At 35.2% G+C, this 26237-nt stretch overlaps 2 protein-coding genes and 1 long non-coding RNA gene across 5 annotated transcripts; 1 reads left to right on the forward strand and 2 right to left on the reverse strand.

Moving 5' to 3' along the window:
* Positions 1-7449: 7449 nt before the first annotated feature.
* LOC132611230 (uncharacterized) lies at positions 7450-12307 on the reverse strand. Of its 3 annotated transcripts, none has more exons than XR_009571514.1 (4): positions 12173-12307; positions 9594-9683; positions 9096-9183; positions 7450-7717 (listed from the first exon to the last, which is right to left on the reverse strand). It is a non-coding gene; the product is annotated as an uncharacterized LOC132611230 (long non-coding RNA). The 3 variants fall into 3 exon arrangements; XR_009571515.1 differs by having other exon boundaries at positions 8171-9183; XR_009571513.1 differs by having other exon boundaries at positions 7450-9183.
* A 5697-nt stretch (positions 12308-18004) lies between these two features.
* On the forward strand, positions 18005-19663 carry LOC132611674 (uncharacterized). Its single transcript, XM_060326066.1, has 3 exons — positions 18005-18834; positions 19128-19277; positions 19379-19663. Exons 1-3 carry the CDS (start codon positions 18187-18189, stop codon positions 19661-19663), a joined length of 1083 nt encoding a protein of 360 aa, XP_060182049.1. The 5' UTR covers positions 18005-18186.
* A 180-nt stretch (positions 19664-19843) lies between these two features.
* On the reverse strand, positions 19844-22997 carry LOC132610235 (pentatricopeptide repeat-containing protein At4g14820). The gene is made up of 3 exons (XM_060324540.1): positions 22553-22997; positions 22027-22251; positions 19844-21525 (listed from the first exon to the last, which is right to left on the reverse strand). The coding sequence occupies exons 1-3, from the start codon at positions 22897-22899 to the stop codon at positions 19941-19943; spliced, it is 2157 nt and encodes a 718-aa protein (XP_060180523.1). The 5' UTR covers positions 22900-22997; the 3' UTR covers positions 19844-19940.
* Positions 22998-26237: the final 3240 nt, after the last annotated feature.

The following is a 26237-nucleotide window of genomic DNA, read 5'->3' on the forward strand; positions in this document are numbered from 1 at the left end:
AAGGTCAACTTCCCACTAAACCAGAAAGATCCTTATAGGAATCATGTCATATGCTCCAATAATTTTATATTTAAGATGCTTCGATTGAAAAAAGTTTAAAACCTTTTAACACAAAAATAATACTCAATTCTTGAAGTATTTCCACTGAACATTTAATTGTCTGATCCAGCAAATTAAGCAAAAACATTTTGTTATGATCGGCTAAATGACAACTAGGAGATCATCTGCCTGGTTGACCTATTCAAGTTCTAATTATTTATATAGAGGATGATTCATCACATTCACAATGCCGTATGCTGTAAAGTAGAATTAGTTCACCAACTATTTTAACAATTTAAGGAAATGGTTTATACAACTCAACTAACATATCGACTTTCTTTTCGTCAAGGTTCTTAATTTATTACTATCTCTAACTGTGACATGTCACTATGCATAGGCTTAATGTCGCCGGGCGGGCAATTTCGCTTCTTTTTGGTACCTAAATTTTCAAAATTACATGGCACCACCAAAGGCAAATGCAATGCTTTAAGCAAAGATATAGAGAGAAATCAGCTCAAAACTCTAAGTGAAAAGTTGGCATGATTATATAAAATCTAGTGGATCTTGATATCCACAAAATAAGAAATTGAACCTACACCTAGCTAATCATGCGGAAGGCTTTCTTAGATACCATTAAACTGTAAGCTTTAGTGATCAACTAACATATGACTTGATTTCATGATTTTAGAAAATATAATTAAGTAGATCTTTTATGATTTTTCTTGCTTTTGATAATGTCATGCACATTTTAAATTGCACGATTATTGGGGGCGAAGCTACAAGTCTATCTACAGGTTCGAACTCAATAACTTTGGCTTAAATTCTAAATTGTATTTAATTAAAAACTCACTTAATACGTATAAATAATATATCAAGAATCTCGGACCCAAGCTTTTTTTTTAAATCAAGAATTCAATGAGCTGTCTTTTCTAGCTAAAATCCAAAATGTACCCAAAAATTTAAAATCTTATCTCCGGTTATGCCATGATCATGGAGATAAGTCAGTGTTGAAGGCAAACATCTAATCACATGGTTTAACGAAATCTAGAAAAGATTATTCAGCCACCTGTTATCTACTTCAATAAGTTCAGGTGGTCCAAATGTTACACCATAGAGTGTAGACTATTGACATCTTAAGTTCCAAGTAATCTCACTCCAGTCACGCCAAGATTGGAGTTGGATAATACTCAGAAATTTGCATTTTTCTTAATGTTTCTGTACTTATATCCCTTGGCAGAGCCATAATTTAGTAAGAGATGTCATTCAACACCGCTTAGCAAAATGGCGAATGTTTTCCGCTAAAAACTGATTTTAGGATTATCAGTTAAATTTATAGTTTTGTAGGGTTTAAAGACAAGTGAGTGGTATCTGATCCTAAACTCCCATGTATGAAGAGATTCGATGCTTAAGGCTTCAAAATAACGAGAATAAAGATACGAGCAATGAAAAATAATATGGACCAAAATCTGAACTTAGATTCAGGAGCTATTTGAATTTTACAAGCTTGAGAGCAAAAATTGCTGGGGTTACAAGTCTCAAAGATGAGATGCCACTACCTTCCCATAGAAACTATCTTTATTCAAGTCAAAATTAGACTTTTCAACCCTAAAGTACAAGTGATGTGATATCCCTGTGGTGCCAATGTTTCCTTATGCCGGGATTGTCAGACATGATGAGGGTTGGTGGAAATGGAAGACAACTATATGACGGAATTTGGGCTAAGGTTGTTGTGCCAATCCTTTAAATTATTTAAGTAGGTTTGGGCTAAGATCGGTGTGCTCTTGCCATGTTGGCATAATAGGCACATGGGAAGTCCCCCTCCGATCCTGTGACCTATCGCAATGGTATAGGGTGTCAGAGGCTGTTATTCTGTGACCAACTCGAAATAGTCTGATAGTGCTTTGGAAAAATCTTGTGTACGTCGTCGTTTATACCAAATTGCATGATACACCAAATATAGAACATCAAAATCACCACGGAATTTTAGACAATAAGGCTCTAATTAATAACCAAGTTCAAAGGGTATTGTGACTTGAATCTTGAGTTAAAATAATCTCATGTTATGGTGCACTGCTTCAAATTTAAGAAAAGAAAAGAGAATTCCTTCAGTCCAAATTTGAATGATCCTTCACTTCAACACTGAAAATTTGTTGGACAAGTAGAATCTAGTGCAACATAATATTTAGATTTAGTGGCCCCTGATAATTAGCTATTTTTTGCGGAGGAGTTGATGCATTGGTCCCAACTGTTAAATTTTGTGTTCCTTAAGACTTAAGTACAAAGCATAATAAATTGATACCTAACGTGTGTTGAAGTGAAAGCCTTGGTATTATTAAACGCAAATGATGGCATATGATAAAAATTTCAAAAAAGGTGGTCAGTCCCCATGCTTCATTTTTTGATCGACTTTAAACACTTAGGGGTTGTTTGGTTTAAGGTATAAGGTGGGTTATCTCAGTACTAATTTTTATATCATGTTTGATATAAGGTATAAATTAGTGCTGGGATAAATTTATACCTTGTACCAAATATGGTATAAAAATTAGTGTTGGGATAACCCCGCTTATACCTTCTTAACCCACATATACTGAGATTATTTTATACCATCTATTTGTGAGGATCCACAGGGGTGTCTAGGACCTGGCCCACTGCGGGTTGCCCTCCATACTGGGGTATTGTCTGTGCCAGGGTACAGCCGATTCGCACAGGGACTTGCCCCCATTTAATCCCCCTTCACGCTGCAGCGCTACAGGAGTATCGAACCCGGAACCTCAGGCTCCTTTACATTCCCCTGGTAAGAGGCGATTCCCTCAGGGGAATGTAAAGGAGCCTGAGGTTCCAGGTTCGATACTCCTGTAGCGCTGCAGCGTGAAGAGGGATTAAATGGGGGCAAGTCCCTGTGCGAACCGGCTGTACCCTGGCACAGACAATACCCCAGTATGGAGGGCAACCCGCAGTAGGCCAGGTCCTAGACACCCCTGTGGATCCTCACAAAAAAGGCGTCTTGTGTTTGATGATCCACAGTATGGATGAGACCAGGCGACTGTGGGTTGCCCTCCATGACATGCATGTACACTGCAACATTGTATGACTTGGATCAACAGCCAGTTCGCACAGGGACTTACCCCCATTTAATCCCTCTTCACGTTGCAGCGCTACGGGAGTATCGAACCCGTGACCTCAAGCCCTTTGTCTTCCACAGAGGGAAGCGCCTCTTACCAGTTGAGCTGCATAGATGGTATAAAATAATCCCAGTATATGTGGGTTAAGAAGGTATAAGCTGAGTTATCCCAGCACTAATGTTTACACCATGTTTGATACAAGGTATAAATTTATCCCAACACTAATTTATACCTTATACCAAATATGGTATAAAAATTAGTGCTGGGATAACCCACTTTATACCTTAAACCAAACGACCCCTAAGTGTTTAAAGTCGATCAAAAAATGAAGCATAGGGACTGACCACCTTTTTTGAAATTTTTACCATATGCCATCATTTGCGTTTAATAATACCAAGGCTTTCACTTCAACACACGTCTTATCTCATAAACGCTTATAGTCATCTTCCCATTAATTAATAGGTATGTACTCTAAAGATATCGACCATACGTTGTTGCATAGATTTTCTCACACGAAAATCCACATTTAATTCGTAATTAATTAATCTTGACACAAGGTAAAGGAAAATAAGTGCCACATGAAATCATAGTGACGAGTGGTGTACAATCAATTTTAAACTCATACGCTAGTCCATAAATTGAGCTGTTTTTGTATTGTCCACTAGTTTAAATTGGACATTCTTGATTAGGTATATGCATGCTAGGTTTGATCTAACCAAGGACTTGGGTTCCTAAAAATAGGAAGGCAAAATAAAGGAGGGCGTATATGCCAAATGGTATTCATTTGGTGTTTATTGTTATTATACATGCATTAGATGTATGCACAAGATCGATCGATTGATTATCTTTTAATAGGGTAATTCAATATTTTCAAACAAAAGGTGTTTATAAACAACTATACAATCCAGTGAAAATCACAAACCAAAGAGTCATGCACACTACAAGAGAACAGGCAATTAGCTAAAGAGCAAATCTCTAGCTAACTCATAATAATCCCTATCTAACACTGTTTTAGCTAGGAAACTGACCCTAGCTAACTTCCGTGGCTAATAGGCTCATAGCTAAATATTTGCTAGGGATATTGGGTCAGCCGTAGCTAATTTAGCAAGGATGTTTTGCTAGGCAATATTCCGATGCAAAGTTAGCTAGGCTTAATTCCTCGCTAAAGTCATAGCTAAATTTATATAGGATGTTGATTTCTCTTTACAGTTAGCTAGGAATATCCCTAGCCAAAATATTTTTAGCTAGGGTCATTCCCTATTCATTCTCAACTGATATTTAGTGGGCACACGGAACGCAATTGCATTATCGTTGTTATGTCCCGTGTTCTCGTATAATTGGAAATCGAGAAATAATTACGACTTGTGTGTTATAAGGAAATATTTTGATTTTGGTGAATATGACTAGGTTGGTTATGGAATCATTGATGTTAAGACATCGGGGAAGGCCGAGGGTAAATTTGGAATTTCGGAAATTAGTTTCGGGAACTACAAAACGGGACGTTTAATGAATTGGGCCAAGAAAAATATAAAACAAAATTGAGGCCCAAAAATCTTGGAGTGGCCGGCCATAGCATTGGTCCAAGCCCACTTTTAAAGGTCATGTGCTATGCACATGACCCCTATAGATGGATATATATCAATGAATCACTTAGTAATTATCAAGAACAAAAGAAAATCCAAGAACACCACAAAATAGGCATTCGGCCGAGAATAGAGAAAGAGAAAAGAAAAATTTTGCTAGCTTGGGTTGTGATCCAAAAATCTTGATTTTTGCATAGTTGTGAAGTACTCAAGACCCTCTTCAACGGGGTATAATTAGTTTGGCACAAGAACCACGTTTGCGACAAGTCGGGTTTTCAAGAAAAGGTGAGAATTCTTACACTTTTGTGTTATAGAATTGATATGAATGTGTTAAGGATTGAGAATAGACGAGAATTCTGTAACTTTGATGTATGTAGAAAGCCGTGGGTGTGTGTGTGTTTGGTGTTGGAGCCGTGGCACTTATGAAGTGCAAAGTAATGTGAATTGATCTTGTTTAGTTTGTTTAGTGTGTCGTTGTGACCTTTATGTCGTAAATGAGCGTTTAAAGAATTGAATTGGCGTGGGAAAAGGATTTCGGATCATTACGGGAAAGTGTATACCTTTTGTATATTTGTGTATATCATTGTATATCTTTGATGCCAAAGACTTTAAATATGACTTACGGTTGATGTTAATGAATTCGGAATGAAACGACGCAAGTTAGAACGTTCGTTGTAAGTTTTGACGTTTTGAAAGAATTATGGAAAGTAATGAATTTTGGGCAATTTCGTATATGGCTTGGAATATATTTGGAATGTGATTGAATAATATTGAATGAGTGAATGAATACAATAATATGGATGTAGATTTGAAATTTTGAAGTTTGAATGAAAGATTGTCAACTTGTGTAGTAAGGTAGAATTTTGAAGTTAGAATGGTTTGGATATGGTTTATATTGCTTGATGATGTTTGGGTTGTTGTTGTTGATGTATTTTGAGCCGAGCTAAGTCTCGGGGATGTTAGATTTATAGGGGAAATGCTGCCAAAATTTCGGTAGGCAAAAAAATGAAGTTAATGGCATTTTTAAGCCTAAGAATCTCAAATTGGTAACTTTGACCATTTGCAGATTTCGGACGAAACGGGACTTGACTTTTGGGAGAGCATAAGACGTCAGTAAGGAATGTAAAGCTTCCCACTTCTTCGTTTGGCATGTCTTAGTATGTTAGGTGAATATTGGAACCTCCGGAGCATTTCTGCTCTTCGAAACCCGATCCACAGAAAAGTTACTATTCATTCAATTCAATTGAAGCCTAAGGGCTCTATTTTGGCTAGAATGCCACCAATCGTCCGAAACCTATCAAAATGTGATCGGGTCACTTGGTAATGATTATGTATGACCTTTTGGCCTATAAATGTTCGTAAATTATGTTCGCCACCTCAATTTGACTCGAGGTGGGCCCGCCAACCCCGAGACGCCCTATTTGTCCTATCGGGCTCTCTTTTTGAATAAAGTTGGATATGAACCCTTTGATTTCGAAACGTTCCTCTATGAGATATGCTTCGATTACTATGATATGTTAAATTACGCTTTTGAGTTATATGCACTACTTTGGAAACGTTTTGTGGAATGAACGTTCGTACCAACTAACGATTTGACTATTTTTGGTTTATAAAAGGATATATGAACTCATTATGTTTTGAAAGGCTATTTTGAAATATGTATTGCATTTGTTTGCTCACGACTCCGCTCGTGCCCTGTTATGACTTCGTTCACCGGTTCCCGGGCCGGTTATAATTCGTGCGCCTTATGATAATTCGGTCGTATGCTGTGTTGCGGTTCCCGAGGCTTCGCCATAGGGCCGGGTTCCGTTTGGAGTTATGCTGTGATATGGCTCGTGATGTGATACGCTCACCTATGTTGTGTTTGTGTTCGGGGATGTACGGAGATTTGAAACTTTCTGGTGTTATGCTGTGTGTGGCGCCAGCGTCGGAGTGGCGACCACGTTCTTAAGCGTTTGCATGATTTCGTTTGCATTATGTATACGTATATGATTTTGATACGGATTTTGACATACTGATTTGTACTCCACTTGGTCATCTGATTTGCTTTCGGTTTTGGCCCATATTTTCTGTACTCCGTGCTTTACATACTCAGTACATATTTCGTACTGACCCCCTTTCTTCGGGGGCTGCGTTTCATGCCCGCAGGTGCAGATATTGGTGATCCTCCACTGTAGGCTTCACTCTTTGCTACTTCGGAGTACTCCTTCTTGACTCGGAGTCCACTTTTGGTACAGACTCTCTTTTGCTATGTATATTCTGTACATTTGACTATTTGGGTACGGCGGGGCCCTGTCTCGCCATATGTCTTTGTTTTGAGTTCGTAGAGGCCTGTAGTCATATATGTGGGGCGAGGGTCCAATGTATGTTTGTCGGTTTTGTTTTCCGGTCTTAAAGCGGTCTGTTGGTTATGATGGCCCTAAATGACCCTTATGCTTATATTTGCACTTTTGACCGGCGATGTCTATTCCGCCGCTCAGTTTGGATTCGATATGACATTTTGATTTGTGTGTCCGCTTAAGACATATTTTGATATAAACTATGTTTGATATGACTTATATGAAATTCTGAAATAAGCTTTGATTCGGTATATGAATATGCGATTTGGTCTGGGTACCCAGGTAGGGTGCCAGTCGCGGCCCACGGGGCTTGGTCGTGACAATCGTATACAAATTGAAATATGACAAACAATAATAGAAGTCGTACAACATCCAACAAATCATTAATAATTGTTATATATGTTAAAAGGATGAAGTACATGTTTACAAATGAGATAAAATATACTTTCAACCAAAAAGACAATAAGATTAAACACCGTTATCTCAAGGTTGGTCCAAAGGAAAACTACAACCATTTTCTCCATTTATTGTCACTTGCATTCCGCATCTACCTCCTCGACTTCAACTCCAACTTCATTCTTTGGCGTACAAATCGCATTCACCTCATTTTTTATTTTTTATTTGTAAATGTACCCTGCAGACAAGATTAAGGTAATTAGTTATTATATCAAAACAAAATCTACCAAATCTCAAAAATAAAGTTCTACAGAGCTCAAATATCTTTATGCTTACTAGTTTCTAAGGAATCTATATACATGAACTATCACATGTTCCTACTGATTATCCAAAAAGATATATCAAACCCCATTAAAGTGGAAAAAAGAAAAGGAAAAGAGAGCAACTAAATAAATAAGGAAGAAATATAAGTCATTCCACAAGACATAACAGACCAGAAAGTAATAGTAATATAAACTCAGGAGTCTTTAAGTTCAAGGGGGTAGTTTGACCTTTAAATACCTGTCATAGAAACACATATACAAATTTAAATTTGACGATGATTTATATTTCCAACACTTCTTTGTGTTATTTATTACTATTCAAATAAATGACGGATACTAAATTGATAAAAGGGAAACAAAAAAATTACCTCTAGGGGAACTTGCTATGAAGTTAGTGTCTGACTTATCGGCAGCATTTGAATTTGCATTATGACTGCCAATAATGTAAACTAGTACTAATAATCAACAGAGAAAAGAAATTTAACACTGCTAACGTAATGATGAATGAGGGGTAAAAAGTATTGAATACCTATTAGATCTAAATTAGATGATCTTCAAGTTAATTTTAGCTTTTATGCTGCACTGATTTGAACTTTCTTTCTTAACTAATCAAATCCATTATAGATGAAGGAAGAAAATTAAAAATAAGAAAAAGAAATGATGAAAGCATAAAAAAATTACTAAGAAAATTGGAAACATAGATGGAGAACATAATATAACAAGAATGCATTTAAAGGGACGGAAACAACTCTCTTAAGCGCTAAACTAGTTTTGCACTATTTTCTGACTTCATATGAGTCTATTAGTGTTAACAAACACGGATTGGACATGGGATAATATACTAATGATCTTGATCTTACTTCGTAGAAATGAAGGAGCCCATACATCTCCATGTTTAACACCAACATAAATCATCTGCTATAATCTCATTTATTTCTTTCAGACAGTCTTAAATTTAAATCTAAATGGGCACACATTGATTCTCAAGTTCTTCAGTTGGATGGAGGGTATATTACCTATTTAAGCTGGTACGAATGCCCTAATGTAAACAAGGTTCTGGTTTAGTTTGAGTTATACCTTTTGAAGTCCTAATAAACATGTTGTATATACAAGACAAGATTATTTTTTTTTTTAAACAAAACTAATTTGACATTTTGATGATTTACGTCGTGTGGTAGATGAAAAAGAGATGAAAATCTGAAAGTCCATTTCTTAAAACACGAGGCTTTGAATATCTGGAACATATAAGACAAGATTACATCAAGGCGAATAAACATGTAACATGAACATTACCTTCGTAAAGAACAAAGTCTCCACGGAATGCTTGAACAAGCTTGGCCTGCATTGGGAAGACTTTGCAACACTAGCCGCCAAAAATGAACTACAATAATTTAGACGTTTTAGAAAAAGTGCATGCTAGGAAGAGAACGCAAAAACTAAAAGACAAAAACAGTAGCTGCAATTGCCATAAAGTAAAATTGTCACATCAAATGAAAAAATAATTACACCGTTAGCAGTTGCAATTGCTATTTTTAATTACCACTCTGTAATTAATTATCCAAGTTAAAATTTCCAATTACAAAACTGGTAAAATTAATAAGGAACTGTGGGAGTTCCTTTGGGGATAATTAATATTGCCAATCACACTCTGTGGTCAAATTGTCATACTCAAAGTAGCAGTTGCAATTGTCATATTGGAAAATTGTCACATCTAATATGTCCTAAAACTTCATAGAGTGTGGACTTCAAATGAAAAAATAAATGTAACATATTGCATTGATAATCAAATACCTTCTCAAAACATTGTCTGCTAGGAAGAGAACGCAAAAACTATATTGAGTCCCATGTATATAGTGTGGACATCTTTGAGCTTCCAAGTTTCTGTCATCAAAACAAATGAAACATAAACTCAAAGTTAGTGGCTCCCATACTGTAAAATTACAATTTACAATTGAAACTACTCCTCTGTTTATAATAAAGTTAGCATCTCAATTATTATCTTACATTTTTTTTATATAAATAACATTTTATTATTACAAAGTAATCATTACAGCTCAAGAAAAGAAAACTGGAAGCAATCCCAGTTACAGAGAACTTAGTTCCACCTAGCACCCAATACTCGGCCATCACCTGATCCAACTATGCCCCTGCTACATTCATAAGGATAAAAGTTAATCTCTTCTAGCCTAGTAGTTAGCCTAATCTCTTCTAGCCTAGTAGTTAGCCTAGCCTTCATAGATCCTCTATTGAAGATGTCTTGAACAATTAATCTTGTGATCTGTTCCACCTGTCTTTGCTTGTTCTGAAAAATTCTCATGTTCCGATCTTGCCACAAGTAATACAAACTACCAGCTATAGACATTCGAAATACTTCAGCACCTACACTTCTTCCCTTATCATAAGCTACTGCCAATGCCAGCTCATTGTGCCAGTTCATAGCCCTCCTAATTCCTTGCCAGTCCAGAATCTCATTCCAGACTCCACTAGAATAGTTGCAGCTGAAAAACACATGATCTAATGTATAGTATCTATTTTAAGCTAACCAACACTCTAGATATGGTATCTTGCATTTTATGTGTGCTTAATGTGACGGCTTCCAAACATACCCCTACAAGTTCCTATTTAACAAATTGAATTTTCCTATTTACCTGGAAAAAAAACAGCTAGCACGGACAAGAACTTCAATCACTTCTGTAGATAAAAGAGCTTAAATCTCAAATTAAGAACTCCATTCACTTTCATCTCCCAAAATAGAAGCTTGACAAGTTTAATAGACATTGCCTACATCCCAAGAATTAGGCAAGAAAAATAGACCTCCATACCAGATGAATACATCATCAAATGACATAAACTAGCAACTAGAGTAGCACCAAAAGTTCTTTTAATTACAATAAACAACAAGGCTAGTCCACTACATCACATCTTAGAACTATTTTATGGAGGCAATATATATTTTTGCATGAATTCAACCACCTTGTTGCCAGCTGCACAATATCGATAGTTTGCTTCCCTGTTTACTTTTTAGTTCATGTAACTGTCTAGAACAGAACACTATGTTCTCTCTTGGTTTCATTTTAAGAAAAAATAGCAACCACTAAACATTTTCAAGATAGAAATTGCAATAAGGAAATATTAGAGTAGTAAAAATATAATGTTAGTTTAATGGAGATTGGTGTTTTACCTGATGGGTTACATATTTCATGAGTTGAAATTAACTCAACTTGATTCTTATTCACTCACCATTTCATGGAAAATGCTTCAAATAATTATTTCTCCATAACATTTGCAATGACGTATGATATATTGGTAAGTATCCTATCTGGAAACACAAAATTCCAAATGAAACCAAAACATGGTTTTCTATTTACAAGAAATGCACACACTTTGCTTTTATACATTATCATAGATGTTGCAGTGTATGTTGGACTTATATAATGCCTATAAAACAAAACAAGGACTATTTCCTAATAGCTCACCATCTATGTGTAATTGTAACGAATTCATTTCATAATAAAACCGGCAGACAACAGAAATGAGTGACAGTGGGAAAATAATGAAGCCAATGAAACGTTCAAATACAAACCTTAAAGGTACTTTACTCCAAGTATACTATAAAACGAATGACAAGCTCGACACTAATAACTTAATGTGAGAAATAACTATTACAATAAATGTGCCTTAGTACCCAAACTAGTTAGGTCTAGAAGCAAGCAAATAACATCTAGTGGGAACTTGACAATCATCTTGTTGAGCAGATCTAGTCTTCTCAAGTTTTAGTACTTATGTTCTTATCGACTTCGGTGACACGCTCTAGTTATAGGTTAAATCGCCATACAAAAACCCAATTCAAATTCTTGTCAGTAATACATACTGGAAAAGGAAAAGGCAAAGGCAAGTATTACAAGAATTAGGACAAACATTGATATTCTCCAGAAGGTAACCTATCCATGAACAGTTGAAACTAAGATGAAACTAGCTTAGAGTTTCAAGGGGACAACTAGTCAAGAGAATAATATACTAGGAGTATTGATGAAAGGAAACTCATTTGAAGGAGCTCTACCTTTTCCACACAACCTCCAGAGCAGTCGAAACCCCAACCTATAGTTATCTTTTGAGGAAAAAAAAAAGTAGCAGTTTCTAAAGAGATAAAATTGCAAAAAATTATTTCAATATCTTTGAATACTACAGGGAATCCTTAGATTTTCAACGAATGAGTTCTTTCTCCAGAAATGCATATCTCGAGTTGCGGAACTGAAGAATCAATTCGTACCAAAATAATAGCAAATCTAACAAATTATGTGTATGTTACATGAGAAATTAAAACCCTAAACTTGAAACTACTGAAATTAACTAGAGGGGAAGAATCTTACCTTTCAAGCCCTAGTTTTGGATTGAGACGAGGTTGAGGATCGGTCGGGTAGCTTTGGCTGAACTGCTGAAGTTGGGGTAGTTTTTGGGATAAAAGAGGGGGAAGGTTCTACCAAAAAAGGGGAAAAGGAGGGAAGTCTTGCCGCCTTCGTTTTTTGCTAAAAAATGAGAAATAATTAGATAATTTTATGCAACAAAACAAATAAGTTGCAAAATTAAGAGTTTTACCAACAATGCAATTATTTTTGGCAACCATGAAAGTATATTGTTGCCAATTCATTTATATTTTAAATTAATTATTTTGCCCATAATATGTGGCAACAAGATTAAAATATTTGCTAAAAAGATAAACTTGTGGTTAAAAGTTTTGTGTTTTCTTGTAAAATATCACAGCGTGATAAACGAATCAATTAAAAAAGATCCCTTAATTCCAGGTAGGAATTCATTGGGCCATTTAAGAACATGTCTTCCGGTTGAAATTTTGTATTCATAATTACAATTTAATAAACTCATAATCGGATTAGTATCTAACTACTTGTAACTAGCATGTAAGAATGATGATATTGGGCTATGCAGCTCTTTTATGTAATCGTTATTATCAACAACACTTCTAGTAATTACATTCGAAAAAACAGAAAGTTTTTCTATAAGAGCAATGATTTTTTAAACGAGTCATTTTCTTGGGTGAAATGTTTTAGAAAATACTTCTTTTATGCTAAAAATTATTAGAGGACCCAATCGATTCAACAATTGAAGTTATCAGATAATTAGTTTTGATTTACTTTTTTAACCGTAGGAATTCTTTCGGGAGCGTTATGGGTTGGGAGGTCACTAATAACCAACGAACAACAAATGCTTTTCCTTGTGTGGATCTTATTTAAATGGGGACTTGATGAGTCGATCCCCCTGCACATCTTGCTTTTACTGCTATATCAAGAGTTACTTCACGTAATTGCTTGATGTAAAACGAAACACCAACAATTAAATGACATTGTTGCCATTTTTTTGGTATTTGCTAACAATATCGTTATTGTTGGGAAAACATTGTTTCCAATTAAATACTTTGTAGTGATTCTGATGTGGAATTCACCTGAGGTATTGTGTGCACATCATGTTTAGAGGTTTGCCAACCTAGAAGCCTGTCAGTCCTGGTTACACCCATCCAAATTAGCCCGCCCTCCGTTAGGATCATCACAGGTAAAAAATTGAAAAGCAACAAAGTGCAGCAACAAAACAAGTAACTTAGAGGTTAATTCGGACAATCAGCAAGATTGAAATCATCATTGCAGGACCAAAACTATTAAGATGAATAGGTCATCCACAAGAGACTAGAAATTATAGAATAATAACTTCAAAATTTAAATTTGGTATCCGTCGAACATCTTCAATCTCTTTAACATAAGGAGTTCTCCATGAACTTAATTAGGATGGGGACAGGTGAGGAAGTGGAGATCACTGAAGCAGATAATCATACCCAATTTAGCATTCTCTTTTAGAGGGAATACAAGAAATTCAAAATTAGTTAGGAGATTGTCGTTTTAATTATACATAGAAGAACCGTTTTGAAAATGTGGATAGTTACCGATATGATTTTGAAAAACGGTCGTATTAAAACCATCTTATTTTCACAATTGACGCAAGATCAAAGGGTTCTGATGGTGGAAAGAAGGAACAGTTGGTTAATTTGGAGATAGCATTGTTCAACAGATTAGGGAGATCAAGGTCTTTGTTCCGTATTTTATATATTTTTTCATGTTTCCTAATTGTCTATGAATTTAAACAAAATACTCACAATAAAATAGAATCATCACTAGATTCCAATACGAAATAAACCAAAAGATTCAAAACATAAAACAACAAATAAATAGAATAAGAAATTAATATAAAATTACCTCTTTCCTATTTTACTAGGCACACTTTTCTTTTTAATTGTCCCAAAAGAATAATATCATTCTATATATATAAATAATTTAACTTTAAATTCTTACTTTATTCTTAATGAGATGGTTTAAATTTCTTGCAAATGTCTATTACTTGTTTTAAATCACAAGTTTTTTTTTTTTTTAAATTCCTTCTTAAATTATTTGTTGGGCCAAATGTCGCACGTAAATTGAGGCAAATGATAAATTGCAGTAAGAAATCAAAAAGTATTTATTAAACTCCTTTATCAATTTTTACACATCTTTCCTTTACAACAACAACAATAATAGTAAAGTTGATATAATATTAGTAGGGATTCGACTAGCAAGTTAAAGAAAAAAATTGAAAGAAATCGCGCAAGATTAGAATTCCTGCTAAAACTTAGGTATAGATTTTGCAGGGAAATTTCCCTGGCTGCCTTTTAACTATTAGCATGGATTTTTTCTTTGGTGAAACCATAATCTTTTGAAAAAAATAAATTAGTGCCAAAATTTTATTGCCTGGTATAAATTAGCTAGAGATTTGGCCATGCAACTTCCCTAGCTGAAAAATAGCTAGGGATTAGCTACGAGTCGTCTTCGTAGCTAAAAATTTAGCGCCAAATTTGATTTCCCGCAAAAAATTATCTAGGGATTTCGCTAGGAAAAATCCCTAGCTGTGTGCTAGCTAGAGATTGGCCCTAGCTAATTCCTAGCTATAATTTGACTAAATTTTTTGACGAAAAAATTTACTAGGAAATAGGACATTCATAGCTAAATCCGTCGCTAATGATGTGTATTAGCTAGGAATCTGCTTTCCCTAGCTAAAACCCCTAGCTAATAGCATGTTGTAGTGGCAGTCCAAGTTTTGGATATTTGGAAACCAAGACTAACTACTCAAGCAATTTTTTCTCCTCATATTAACGAGGAGATATAGAAACTCAAGGGGACACCAATGTTCATTAGCCAATTGGATTCAAGCATGTAAATTCAGGGAAACTCCTAATTATTATTCAATCAATGGGTTAGGTTAAAATATCAAACAAGGACTCAATCTGAACTTGTTTGGTTTTGTACCTATAGCCTGTTTGGCCAAGCTTATTTTCCCCCCCAAAAGTACTTATTTTTTCAATAAGTGCTTATTTTAAAAAAAAGTGAGGTGTTTGTCCAAGCTTTTGGGACAAAATAAGTGCTTTTGAAGAGTACCAGAAGCAGATTTTCAGAAGCTAAAAAAATAGTTTTTGCCCAAAAGCACTTTTCTGAAAAGTACTTTTGAGAAAAATATACATAGAAGTACTTTTTAAAAGCTTGGCCAAACACTAATTGCTGCTCAAAAGTACTTTTTAAATTAATTGGTCAAACACAAATTGTTTTTAGTTAAAAGTACTTTTTTGAAAAGTACTTTTGAAAAAAATATTTTTTAAAATAAGCTATTTTTATAAACTTGGCCAAACAGACTACTAGTCAACTTATGTTTCCTTCAAAAATAAGAAAAGATAAGAAAAGGAGGATACTTAATTTTGATTTAATGCATTATTGCCGTAAGATAGGGCAGATAGGAGTTAATCAGTTATAACAAGACATATGCATTAATTTTATTATTTATATATAAGTACTATACTCCTATTTGAGACTACAATTTCCATGAACTCACACGATTCCAGTCGGATTACAGGGAAAAAAAACAACGCATGAAAAACACAATGCCTCTAATGCAAAATAAAGAAATTGTGCCACAGCTGGGATTCGAACTCACGTCCTAAGCAAGAGTTTGCACACCCTTAGCCGCTGGACTATCCTTTGTTTCTATGTCAAGGTTGTTCATTACTAGTATATATCCACAAAGTTCTATATTTGACATAGGCATCCGATAATTTTTTCCGACGAAGGGTGTTCATATATGAACACCCTTGAGTAGGTGTGGCTCCGCCACTGAGTCTTTTGATCACCAAAATGAACGTGGTAGGAGGGCTATAGTTACCACTTACCATTGAAAACATGATGCTGGAATTAGAGACAAATTGGACAATTGGCCAAGCAATATAATTGTGGCAACTATATTATGTACTATAATATTCAGATGCAAGATTCAACTTCCTCCAGAAACCTTTCTCTTCAATATGTTTTTCTTCCAATATATTATATATTCATGGACACGCTATCATAAAAATATAAAAGTATATAAAAAGAGAAATAATTAAGAATAAAAAGAAATTTTGTTCTGTAGTTTCATCCACATTGGACACCATTCACCATCTAGAAAGACGAATGGTGAATGGTAGAACGTTATTGAATATATCCAATATTTTCAGATGCAACTAGAGAAAATAATAACTTAAATTTCACTAACTCAATTTTTTTTTTAATTTTATATAAATTGTTTCTATTACATAAGGGGGTAGGGGAAGGAGAAATGGGGAGGGGATTATAATATGGGGATTCGAACCCTCACCAAAGGTGAAAGTTCAGGTAGTCAACCAACTGAGCTACTAGATCCCTACTACTAACTCAATTGGGGGTAGCTCAGCAATCATATTAGTTTTACTAGTCATTCTTTTTTAGTTCCCTACACGGGTCCTCCCAAAAATATATATATATATATATATATATATATATATAATTCTTTTAACTTAAATTATGTTTTTTGTTTATGCTTTTTTAAAAAAAAAACAGTGACTTCACTATTGGGTTCAAAAGGGCCAAAATTACCCCTGAACTTTGAAAAATAGTTCATTCATACCCTTCGTTATACTTTAGGGCCAATTATATCCTTACAGTTATACTATGGGGTCAATTATACCCTTCTGTCTAACTGTTGCCACGTGGCATCATCCCAGCCCTTCAAAATTATTTTACCCTCAAATAATTTTTTACTCACTAAAATAACTCAATCCGACTCGAATTTTTTTTTTTCAGCAAAAATAATACGGATAATTTTTCCAGAAAAAAATATAAAAATTATCCGTATTATTTTTGCTGAAAAAAAAATTCGGGTCGGATTGAGTTATTTTAGTGAGTAAAAAATTATTTGAGGGTAAAATAATTTTGAAGGGCTGGGATGATGCCACGTAGCAACAGTTAGACAGAAGGGTATAATTGACCCTATAGTATAACTGTAAGGGTATAATTGGCCCTAAAGTATAACGAAGGGTATGAATGAACTATTTTTCAAAGTTCAGGGGTAATTTTGGCCCTTTTCCGATTCTTTTTTCATCTCGTCAATACCTTTGAGGTGTAGTAAGAAATCACATTCTCAATTAGCATTATTCTATATCCACTAAACAAATTCTCTAACCATTTCTCTCCTTTTCAGTTTCACCTTAAATTTAGGTCCAATTCCATGTAAAGAAAGTAAATGTTTCTTCATAGCTATGCTTAAAATTTAATGTTTCTTCATAACTATGCTTAAAATTTTATATTTTTTCAAAGTCTTTAATTTATGTATACTAATAATGTCAAAAAAATTACTCTATTAGTGAATTTTAACCAGTGATAACATGTTAATTATCATTTCCAATAGATCACCATTAATGAAGTTACCATTTTCACTAGATCACCAAATACCTATCAAAAGATTTACCTATCATTTTATTTTAAAAAAGCATTAATTGATAAGTTATAATAAATGCTAAGTAACTTGCTATATAGGAGGTTAAAATAGATAATAAAGAAGATCTTTACACCATCAGTATAAAACTGCTATCTTTGTCCCAATTTATGTGGCACAGTTGAAATTTAGATTTAATTTTTTAAACTTTGACCGTGAATTCGGACATAAAAACTTTCAGTTTTTTTTTTTTTAATAACATTTATAATTTGAAAACTAAGTAAAAATTAATATAGATCACAATAATTATCATCTTAAAATACTTAAAAGGCATACAAGAAAATTTCGTTCAAAGAAAATTTTGGTTTACTCTACCTTAAAGCCTTACCATAAATGACCTGATCTATAAGGTGAAAATGTGTGACAGTGTACCCCCAAATATTCTGCAGACGATATTACCGTTGCATTCAAATTTCAAACCCCATAAATCTTGTTCAATCCACTTGCCCTAAACAAAAAAGAAACCCCAAAAATACCACATTTTGGAATCATAATCATAACACTCAAAAACATGAAATCAACTGTAATTTCAACTCCAAATTCTTCAGTGAAATCATCATCAACCACAATGATGGAATCCGAAAACAAAGACAGCTACTATTTCCCTGGATGTCGAAAAGATACAAATTGCAATTGCGAAATTTGCATAGCCAGTTTCAACGCAACACTTGATCTAATGACTAGCAACAGCATGCATAAGAAGAATTCTATCACAAAACGCTCTATCACTAAAGCCCTTCAGTTTCCAAAAAGCCCCATTTCTTTTAGCCCATCGAATCTTTCAACCCCGAAATCGAGCAACAACACTTCTTCTTCGTCGTCGTCTATGTCTCCACCGCTTAATTCCACTGCAAGAATGAGTTTTCATGACAAGGTGAAGAAGAGGAAAAGAGAATTCGGGTTTGGGGTTTTGTTGATGAGGTTGGTTTTTGTGTTGTGTGTTGTTTTTGGGCTGGAATTCGGGTTTTCTTGGGTGGTTTCTGGGTTCTTGAAAACTGAATTGTCACAAGAAATTGTTAGGAATTTGAGTGAAAAATCATGGGGTTTGAAGGATTTTAATGAAAGATTGGTGTTCTTGAAAAAGGAGCTTGAAGGTTTAATTGATGATGATGAAGTATCAAGTTGTAGCCCTCTTAATTCTACTTGGAAAATCAATCAGGTATATTCACTTCCGTTTGGCCATGAAAATTGTGAAATCTGAAAAAAAAAAAAAAAAAGTAGTTTTTGTTTTCAAAGTGAAAATGGTACTATTTGAAAATTGGAGTTGTTTTTGAATTATTGTGAGTGATTTGGAGTGAAAATAAACTTTTAGGTGTTTTTCAACTCCGGAAAAAAGTGAAGAATATTCATGGCCAAAAGTGTTGTTTGATATATTGTCTTTGTGGTTGTATGTATATTCTTGTCACATGTCAGCGGATACTAAAATCAAGTCCATTTTCAACTAAATTATAGGATGGTTTGCTTTTGGCTTCGCGATGTACATTGTACAAGTCCATGACAGAAGAGTTGAGCATTTGGGGATGGCCTTTACAAACAGCTGGTTTGCTCACAGCTGGATTATCTGCACGTTCGTATGCCATATTATCAGGAAGACTCACTGAGGTATCAGAATTTCGTGACTATGTTCTGTTTCTGTCCTCTTTTTTTGAGTTTATGTCATCAAATTAAGGTTTTGTTGCTCTTTTCCTCTTCATTTTGAACAGTGGTCCAATGGGGAGATTGGTTACTTGATTAGAAAGGCTAATAGTTCATGGACTCAACAAAAATGGAGTGCTTCTGCTGTCCAATTGGACCCGAATACATGGATTCTAGAGTACAGTCGAAGCCCTTTAACTGAAAATGGGAAGTTGGTTTCAGCTGTGTTGGAGTTTTTGAAGTTTAGGCTGAGAAGAGAAGTTCAAAAGTTGAAACAAGAATTCTGGCTGTTATCTCCTTTCACGAGCCAGCACAGTGATCTTGCAATAGAGAGGGTCCAGATTCCAACCTAAACAGACCTTATAAGTTGGGGTTTTCGATGTTCTTATGAGGAAGCATTCTCATTCCTCATGAGAGCTTCTGAATTTTGCTCTATATGTTTGTTCTTCTGTGAACGTTGAGAATTCAATATTAGCGTCTTTTAGTACTACGTTGTTTTAGTACATTTCAACTGTAAATATTATACCCCGGTAGCCAGAAGTGCTCTGCCTGCACTTATGAAGTTGGATGCTAAAGAGAAATGAGGACAATATAATACAATTAGTACACTAGTTCTATTTCATATTGCTCTCACCAGTAGTCTTTACAAGAACATGAGCCATATCTGTAATGGTGAAATCTAGTCCTATCTCTTACAACAATTTCTCTCTCAAACGCCTTAGATGCCAACTTCATAAAGTTATGGCAATCCTCACAGATCCTTAAGTTCTTAATTATATGTATTGGTGACGATCCCCTATTATTTTTCAGTAATCCATAACAAAGAGCCAATTTCTCGCTGTGCAAGAGAACCATATCCTTCTTCTCATCTTCATCTACATCAATTAAAACAACGCTTGTATTTGGAGCATAACCAACCTGCTTCAACTTGCAAACTACCTCGTCTAGCTTTGCATAGATGTCATCTGCATGTTTATGACTCTTATCAGCTGTTAAGAATTCGTGTATCTCATTGTCCATTTCAATCTTACTGTGTCCCCGTTCCTTCAATATGCCTTTGTGTTTCATAAGTTGTCTTACCTCCCCAACATCTTCCCATCTTTTTCCTTTTGCATAGAAGTTTGATAAGAAGACATAAGCCCCATCATGTTCAGGATCTAACTCGAGAAGCCTTTTAGCTGCAAATTCTCCTAGTTCAAACTCACCATGGATCCGACAAGCAGCCATTAATGAACCCCATATGACAACATTTGGAGCCATAGGCATAGTCTCTACCAGCTCTAGGGCTTCTCTTAGACGATTCGCTCGGCCGTAAAGGTCCACCATGCAACCATAGTGTTCAACTTTAGGTGTAATATTGTACTCATTCAGCATTGACGAGAAGATCTGTTGTCCCTCGTCAACTAGTCCAGCATGGCTACAAGCATATAGAACAGCCACAAACGTAATCCAATTGGGCTCTTTCATTTGATAAAAAAGCATCAAGGCCTGATCGGCCTCTCCATGAATGGCATATGCGCTAATCATACTAGTCCAGGAAATAACATTTTTCCTTCGCATTCGACCAAAAACTTCTCTTGCTCCGTCTAGACACCCACATTTGGCATACATATCAATTAGGGCATTATTTACAGGCAAAGCTTCTCGAAATCTATACTTATCAACAATCAGATGCATTCTTTTTGCTTGATCCAATGCACCGAGATTAGCACAGGCTGAGATAACACTTAACATAGTTACTTGGTCAGGCTTCACTCCAGATGCCTGCATTTCGTCAAGTAACTTCAGAGCTTCTTGAGGTTGATCGCTCTCTGCATAACCAGATATCATCGCACTCCAACAAACCAAGTCCTTATTTGTCATTCGATCAAAAATAGAGCGTGCAGCTTCAACTTGCCCAACCTTTGAGTATCCTGAAATTACGGCAGTTGATACCACCAAATTCTTTTGTGACATTTTTTCATACAAATCCTGAGCCAAATCCATGCAGCCACAGCCTGCATACATGCTGATCAGAGAACTTTGCAGACGAGAATCAGCGATGATGTTATTCTCAGATATTAACCCATGAATCACTTTCCCAATGGCTAAATTTCCAGTTTTACCACAAGCAGATAGAATGGTTGTGAAAACCCTCCCGTCCGGCTCCACATTAGAGCTCCTCATCTCTTCCAATAACACCAATACATCATCAAAAAGGCCATTCTGACAGTAGCTGTAAAACACACAGCACGTAAGGTCAGCAAGCTATAAATAAGAAACTTAATGGACATCATTATCTTTAAATAATTCTGAAACTGTAGCATGAAATAAACATGCAACTCAACATCTTTGATAATTCATCAACCAAAAATGATTCAGCAACAACAAACACGAGTGCGCCAACTCCAAACCAGTGGGGATTGGCATATGAATCCTCCACTATTCCGCTCCATCTAGGTCAATTTCATTCCACAACGTAACAACAGGTTGTTTCTCGAGACAAATTTCGGGTTCCTGAAACTAAGTATTCTTTACTAAAAACAATTCAACCAATAGCTAAACTAAGCATTCTCTAATAAAAGCAATTCAACCAATAGTTAAAATTTCAAGTTCAACTCAATTTACTCATTACTGATACATTAGTATTTCACAAAAGAAAGACTTTTCTTTATTTCCCCTGCAAAAAAGGAAATCAAATTAAGCATCTTAGATAATTAAATGAAGAACAACATACCCATCAATCATTATATCCCAAGTGACAATATCTCTTTGAGACATTTTATCAAACACCAACCGCGCATCTTGAATTTGTCCACAATTCGCGTACATCCCAAGCAAAGCAGTTTGAACAAACGGGTCATAATCAAATCCAAGTTTACAAACCAACCCATGAATCTCAACTCCTTCACGCAACGCCAAAGCCTTCGATGCAGCTTTCAGCAATGGCGGGAAACTAAACCTGTCAATACACGTGACAAAATTAGCCCACGAAAACATAACCTGTCCAAATTTGACTCATGAGAAATCTTGTTAAAATATTTTCAAATTTTATTTTTTCATTTGATGTGTTATATAAAACCATAATAATAATAATAATTAAAAAATAATGTAATAGGGTACTAAAAATTTATAAAAGAAAAAATAAAATAATTAAAACTTAATAAGAATTGGACGGATTGAGTTTAGCCAAGGGAATTTTAGGTGGTTTATTAACTGAACTCGTCCAAATTCAGCTAAACCCGCCCATTTGACATCTTTACCTGTCAACCTCCAAGCCATTTCTTCTACCATTTTCCAAAAACAAGAAAGCATTATGGGGTTCTTTAGAACGCGAAATTTGGCGAAAAAGGTTGTTGGTGAGGTGGGTTTGTGGGGGATGTATAGTGGAGAAGATGGAAAGGGAATAGTGAAGGGCTGATGGGAAAGGAATGGAAGAAAGAATGAGGTTGAAAAGGAGAGAATTGGAAGTTGATGGGCTTATGTTTTGTTTGAGGATTTGGGTATGGATTTGTTTGAGTTGAAGGAGGGAAGTGGCTTTGGAGATGGAGGTGGATAGGTGGTTGGGGTGGGTGGTGAAGGGGGTGATGGGGTGGGTTGTTATGGACATGGCATGTGCAGGGAAGGGAGTCGTATGGGAAGAGTATTTGAGCTTGAGAAGCTCTACAATGGAGACTTTGGGTGTTCCTCTGATACGTTATACTGATATTCATTGGAGGGAATGTCATAGCAATTGCAGAAAATATATATCTTCTTCGTGACTTTTTTTTTTCCAAAAGAGGAAAATATTTTGTTACCCTCTTTTTTTTTAGTTAGTCCAAAAAAAAATGATATATGTTATAAATATTATTATAATATTGTGATGTCTATCTTTAGGAGGAATTTTAGGGTTTGTGATTTTGGCACCAAGTCAATTCTCTCCTATAAATAGAGATGTTCTTTTCATTGTATTTCATCCCTCATAAGAGAAATAAGAACTCTCCCCTCTTCTCTCTTTCTCCACAATATTCTTTTTGCTTGCTTTATTATTTTATAACACATTATCAGCACGAGACTCTACCGTCTCAAGGAATTTTTTAAGGCTAAGGTACTATTTTTATTCTCTCTATTTTATGGCTAACCTTACAAAACTCGAGTTCGTTACCCTTGATATTTCGGGCAAGAACTACCTATCATGGGTGATAGATGCTGAAATCCATCTAGATGCTATGGGTCTTGGAGACACCATTAAAGAAAATAATAAAGCATCCAACCAAGAAAATGTCAAGGCTATGATATTCTTGCGTCATCATATCTTGATGAGGACTTGAAAATTGAATATCTTACTATTAAGGATCCACTCATTTTATGGAAAAACATGAAAGAAAGGTATGACCACCTGAAAATGGTCTTCCTCCCAAAAGCACGACACGAATGGATCAATCTAAGGCTACAAGATTTCAAATCAGTTATGAAGTATAACTCTGAGATGTTCAGAATTACTTCTATATTGACACTATGTGGAGAAAAGATTAGTGATCCTGATAAGCTGGAAAAGACGTTCTCCACTTTTCATGCCTCGAATGTGCTCCTGCAGCAGCAATATCGAGAGAAAGGTTTCACAAAGTATTGTGATTTGATTGCTCATCTTCTTGTGGCTGAACAAAATAATGATTTGCTGATGAAAAATCACGAGAATCGACCTACTGGCGCTGCACCACTCCCCGAAGTGAATGAGGTGTATGCCCACTACTCCAGGCGTGGAAAAGGTCGTGGCCCCGGTCGTGGTCATGATAATAGTCGTGGTCGTGATAATAGTCGTGGTCGTGGTCGTGATAATGGTCAAAGAAGAAATTATTTTTTTGGTGTTAATTACTCTTCAAAGAAAAATCACCACCAAAAGGGGAAAAAGAAGGATGATAGGCATGAAGTGCCAGAAGCATATGGCTCAGAAAACAAATGTTATCGATGTGGTGGAAGTGGACACTGGGCACGTACCTGTCGTACGGCAAAGCACTTGGTTGAGCTTTATTAGGCATCAATTAAAAGAAAAGAGAAAAATCCCGAAGCTAATTTTATCTCTGAAAATCAAATTGACATCACACACTTGGATGTAGCAGATTTCTTTGAGCACCCTGAAGGAAAGATAGATCACTTGATTGGTGATGGTTCTGTGGTTAGAGATGATTGAGTTGTTTATTTTAATTTTTACTAGTCGTAGTAGTTGATGAATAAAAGACCATGTGACAGTAGCTGTTTACATGAGTACTATTTTTAATTAGTCTAGATTTAGTTAGTTTGTTATAGTTAGTTATTAATAAAATTTTAATCTGATTCGTCGTGAGTAAATCATTAATGAAGGTGCAAATTCTATAACCAATTTGGTTAAACATTATAACTGCAACTGCATTGAGTTCTATTATGTACATATAACTATTTAATTTTCATTTTCTACTTGATATATATGGAAATAGAAGAATAGAGAAATGGTTACAAAGTGATTGGGTTGGATTAAAAGTCAATCATGTTTTTCACCAAATATTTTAATATTTGTTATTCCCGTCTCTGCATATTGCTTTACGATTGATTCTCTCGTGATTAATAGCATGTGTAAAAATTTTATTTTATGTACTTGCTTTACACTTCGTAAATGCTTATTTTTCCTAATTAAAGAAAAGGAAATTATGGGTACAGTACTATTTACAGCGATTGTTTACAGCAACTCTGTTAACCATAATTTTTAATTTCGAGTCCTTGTTTCGGTATAAGAAATTTTTGGTTATCCACAGAAATGTGTTATTAAATTAGTCTGTTGACCTAATAAGTTAAGTAAATATCCTACATGATATACTGGCTTGGATTATTATATTGAAACGTTGTATTGGTATGTAGTTTCATTTGTTTGTACAACTTTGGTTTGTATTTAGTTTACTAGAATTACTAATATTTAGTATTTATTTTGCTTTGTTTGTGTCATTTCATTCGAAGATATGGATAACTCTCAAAGTAAGTTTGAATTAAAATCCAATTATGAAGATATATGTTTGATTGATTCTGCTATCACACACACGATCTTCAAAGACAAGAAATACTTTTCTCATTTACTTATGGGTAAGGCAAATGTTAATACCATTTCTGGTAGTACTAATTTGATTGAAGGCTCCGGAAGAGCCGCCATAATTTTGCCTAAGGGAACAAAACTCATTATAAAGGATGCCATGTTCTCTCCTAAGTCCAGAAGGAACTTATTAAGTTTTAAAGATATCCGTCAAAATGGATACCATATTAAAACAATGGATGAGATGAATCTTGAATATATTGGAATCACCAAGGATGTCTCTGGCCAGAAAGTTGCTATAGAAAAGTTCCCTGCTTTGTCTTCTGGCTTATATTGGACAAAAATTGGAGTAATTGAGGCACATTCTGTCGTAAACCAGAAATTTACGGACTCCAATACGTTTGTACTTTGGCATGATCGATTGGGACACCCTGGATCTATAATGATGAGACGAATTATAGAAAATTCAAATGGGCATCCATTAAAGAACCTGAAGATTCTTTTAAACAATGAATTTTCTTGCCCCTCTTGTTATCAAGGCAAATTAATTATTAGGCCATCACCTACAAAGGTTGAGTTTGAATCCCCTGAATTTTTGGAACGTATACATGGGGATATTTGTGGACCAATTCACCCCCCTAGTGGGTCATTTAGATATTTTATGGTCCTAATAGATGTTTCTTCTAGATGGTCTCATGTGTGCCTACTGTCATCTCGCAATCCGGCGTTTGCGAAATTATTGGCACAAATAATTCGATTACGGGCACAATTTCCTGATAATACGATAAAGTCTATTCGCCTTGATAATGCTGCATAGTTTTCATCCCAAACATTTAATGATTATTGTTTATCAATTGGGATAAGAGTTGAACATCATGTAGCTCATGTTCACACTTAAAATGGCCTTGCAG

The sequence above is a fragment of the Lycium barbarum genome, chromosome 9, assembly GCF_019175385.1.
Source record: "Lycium barbarum isolate Lr01 chromosome 9, ASM1917538v2, whole genome shotgun sequence".
Classification (NCBI taxonomy): Eukaryota; Viridiplantae; Streptophyta; class Magnoliopsida; order Solanales; family Solanaceae; genus Lycium; species Lycium barbarum.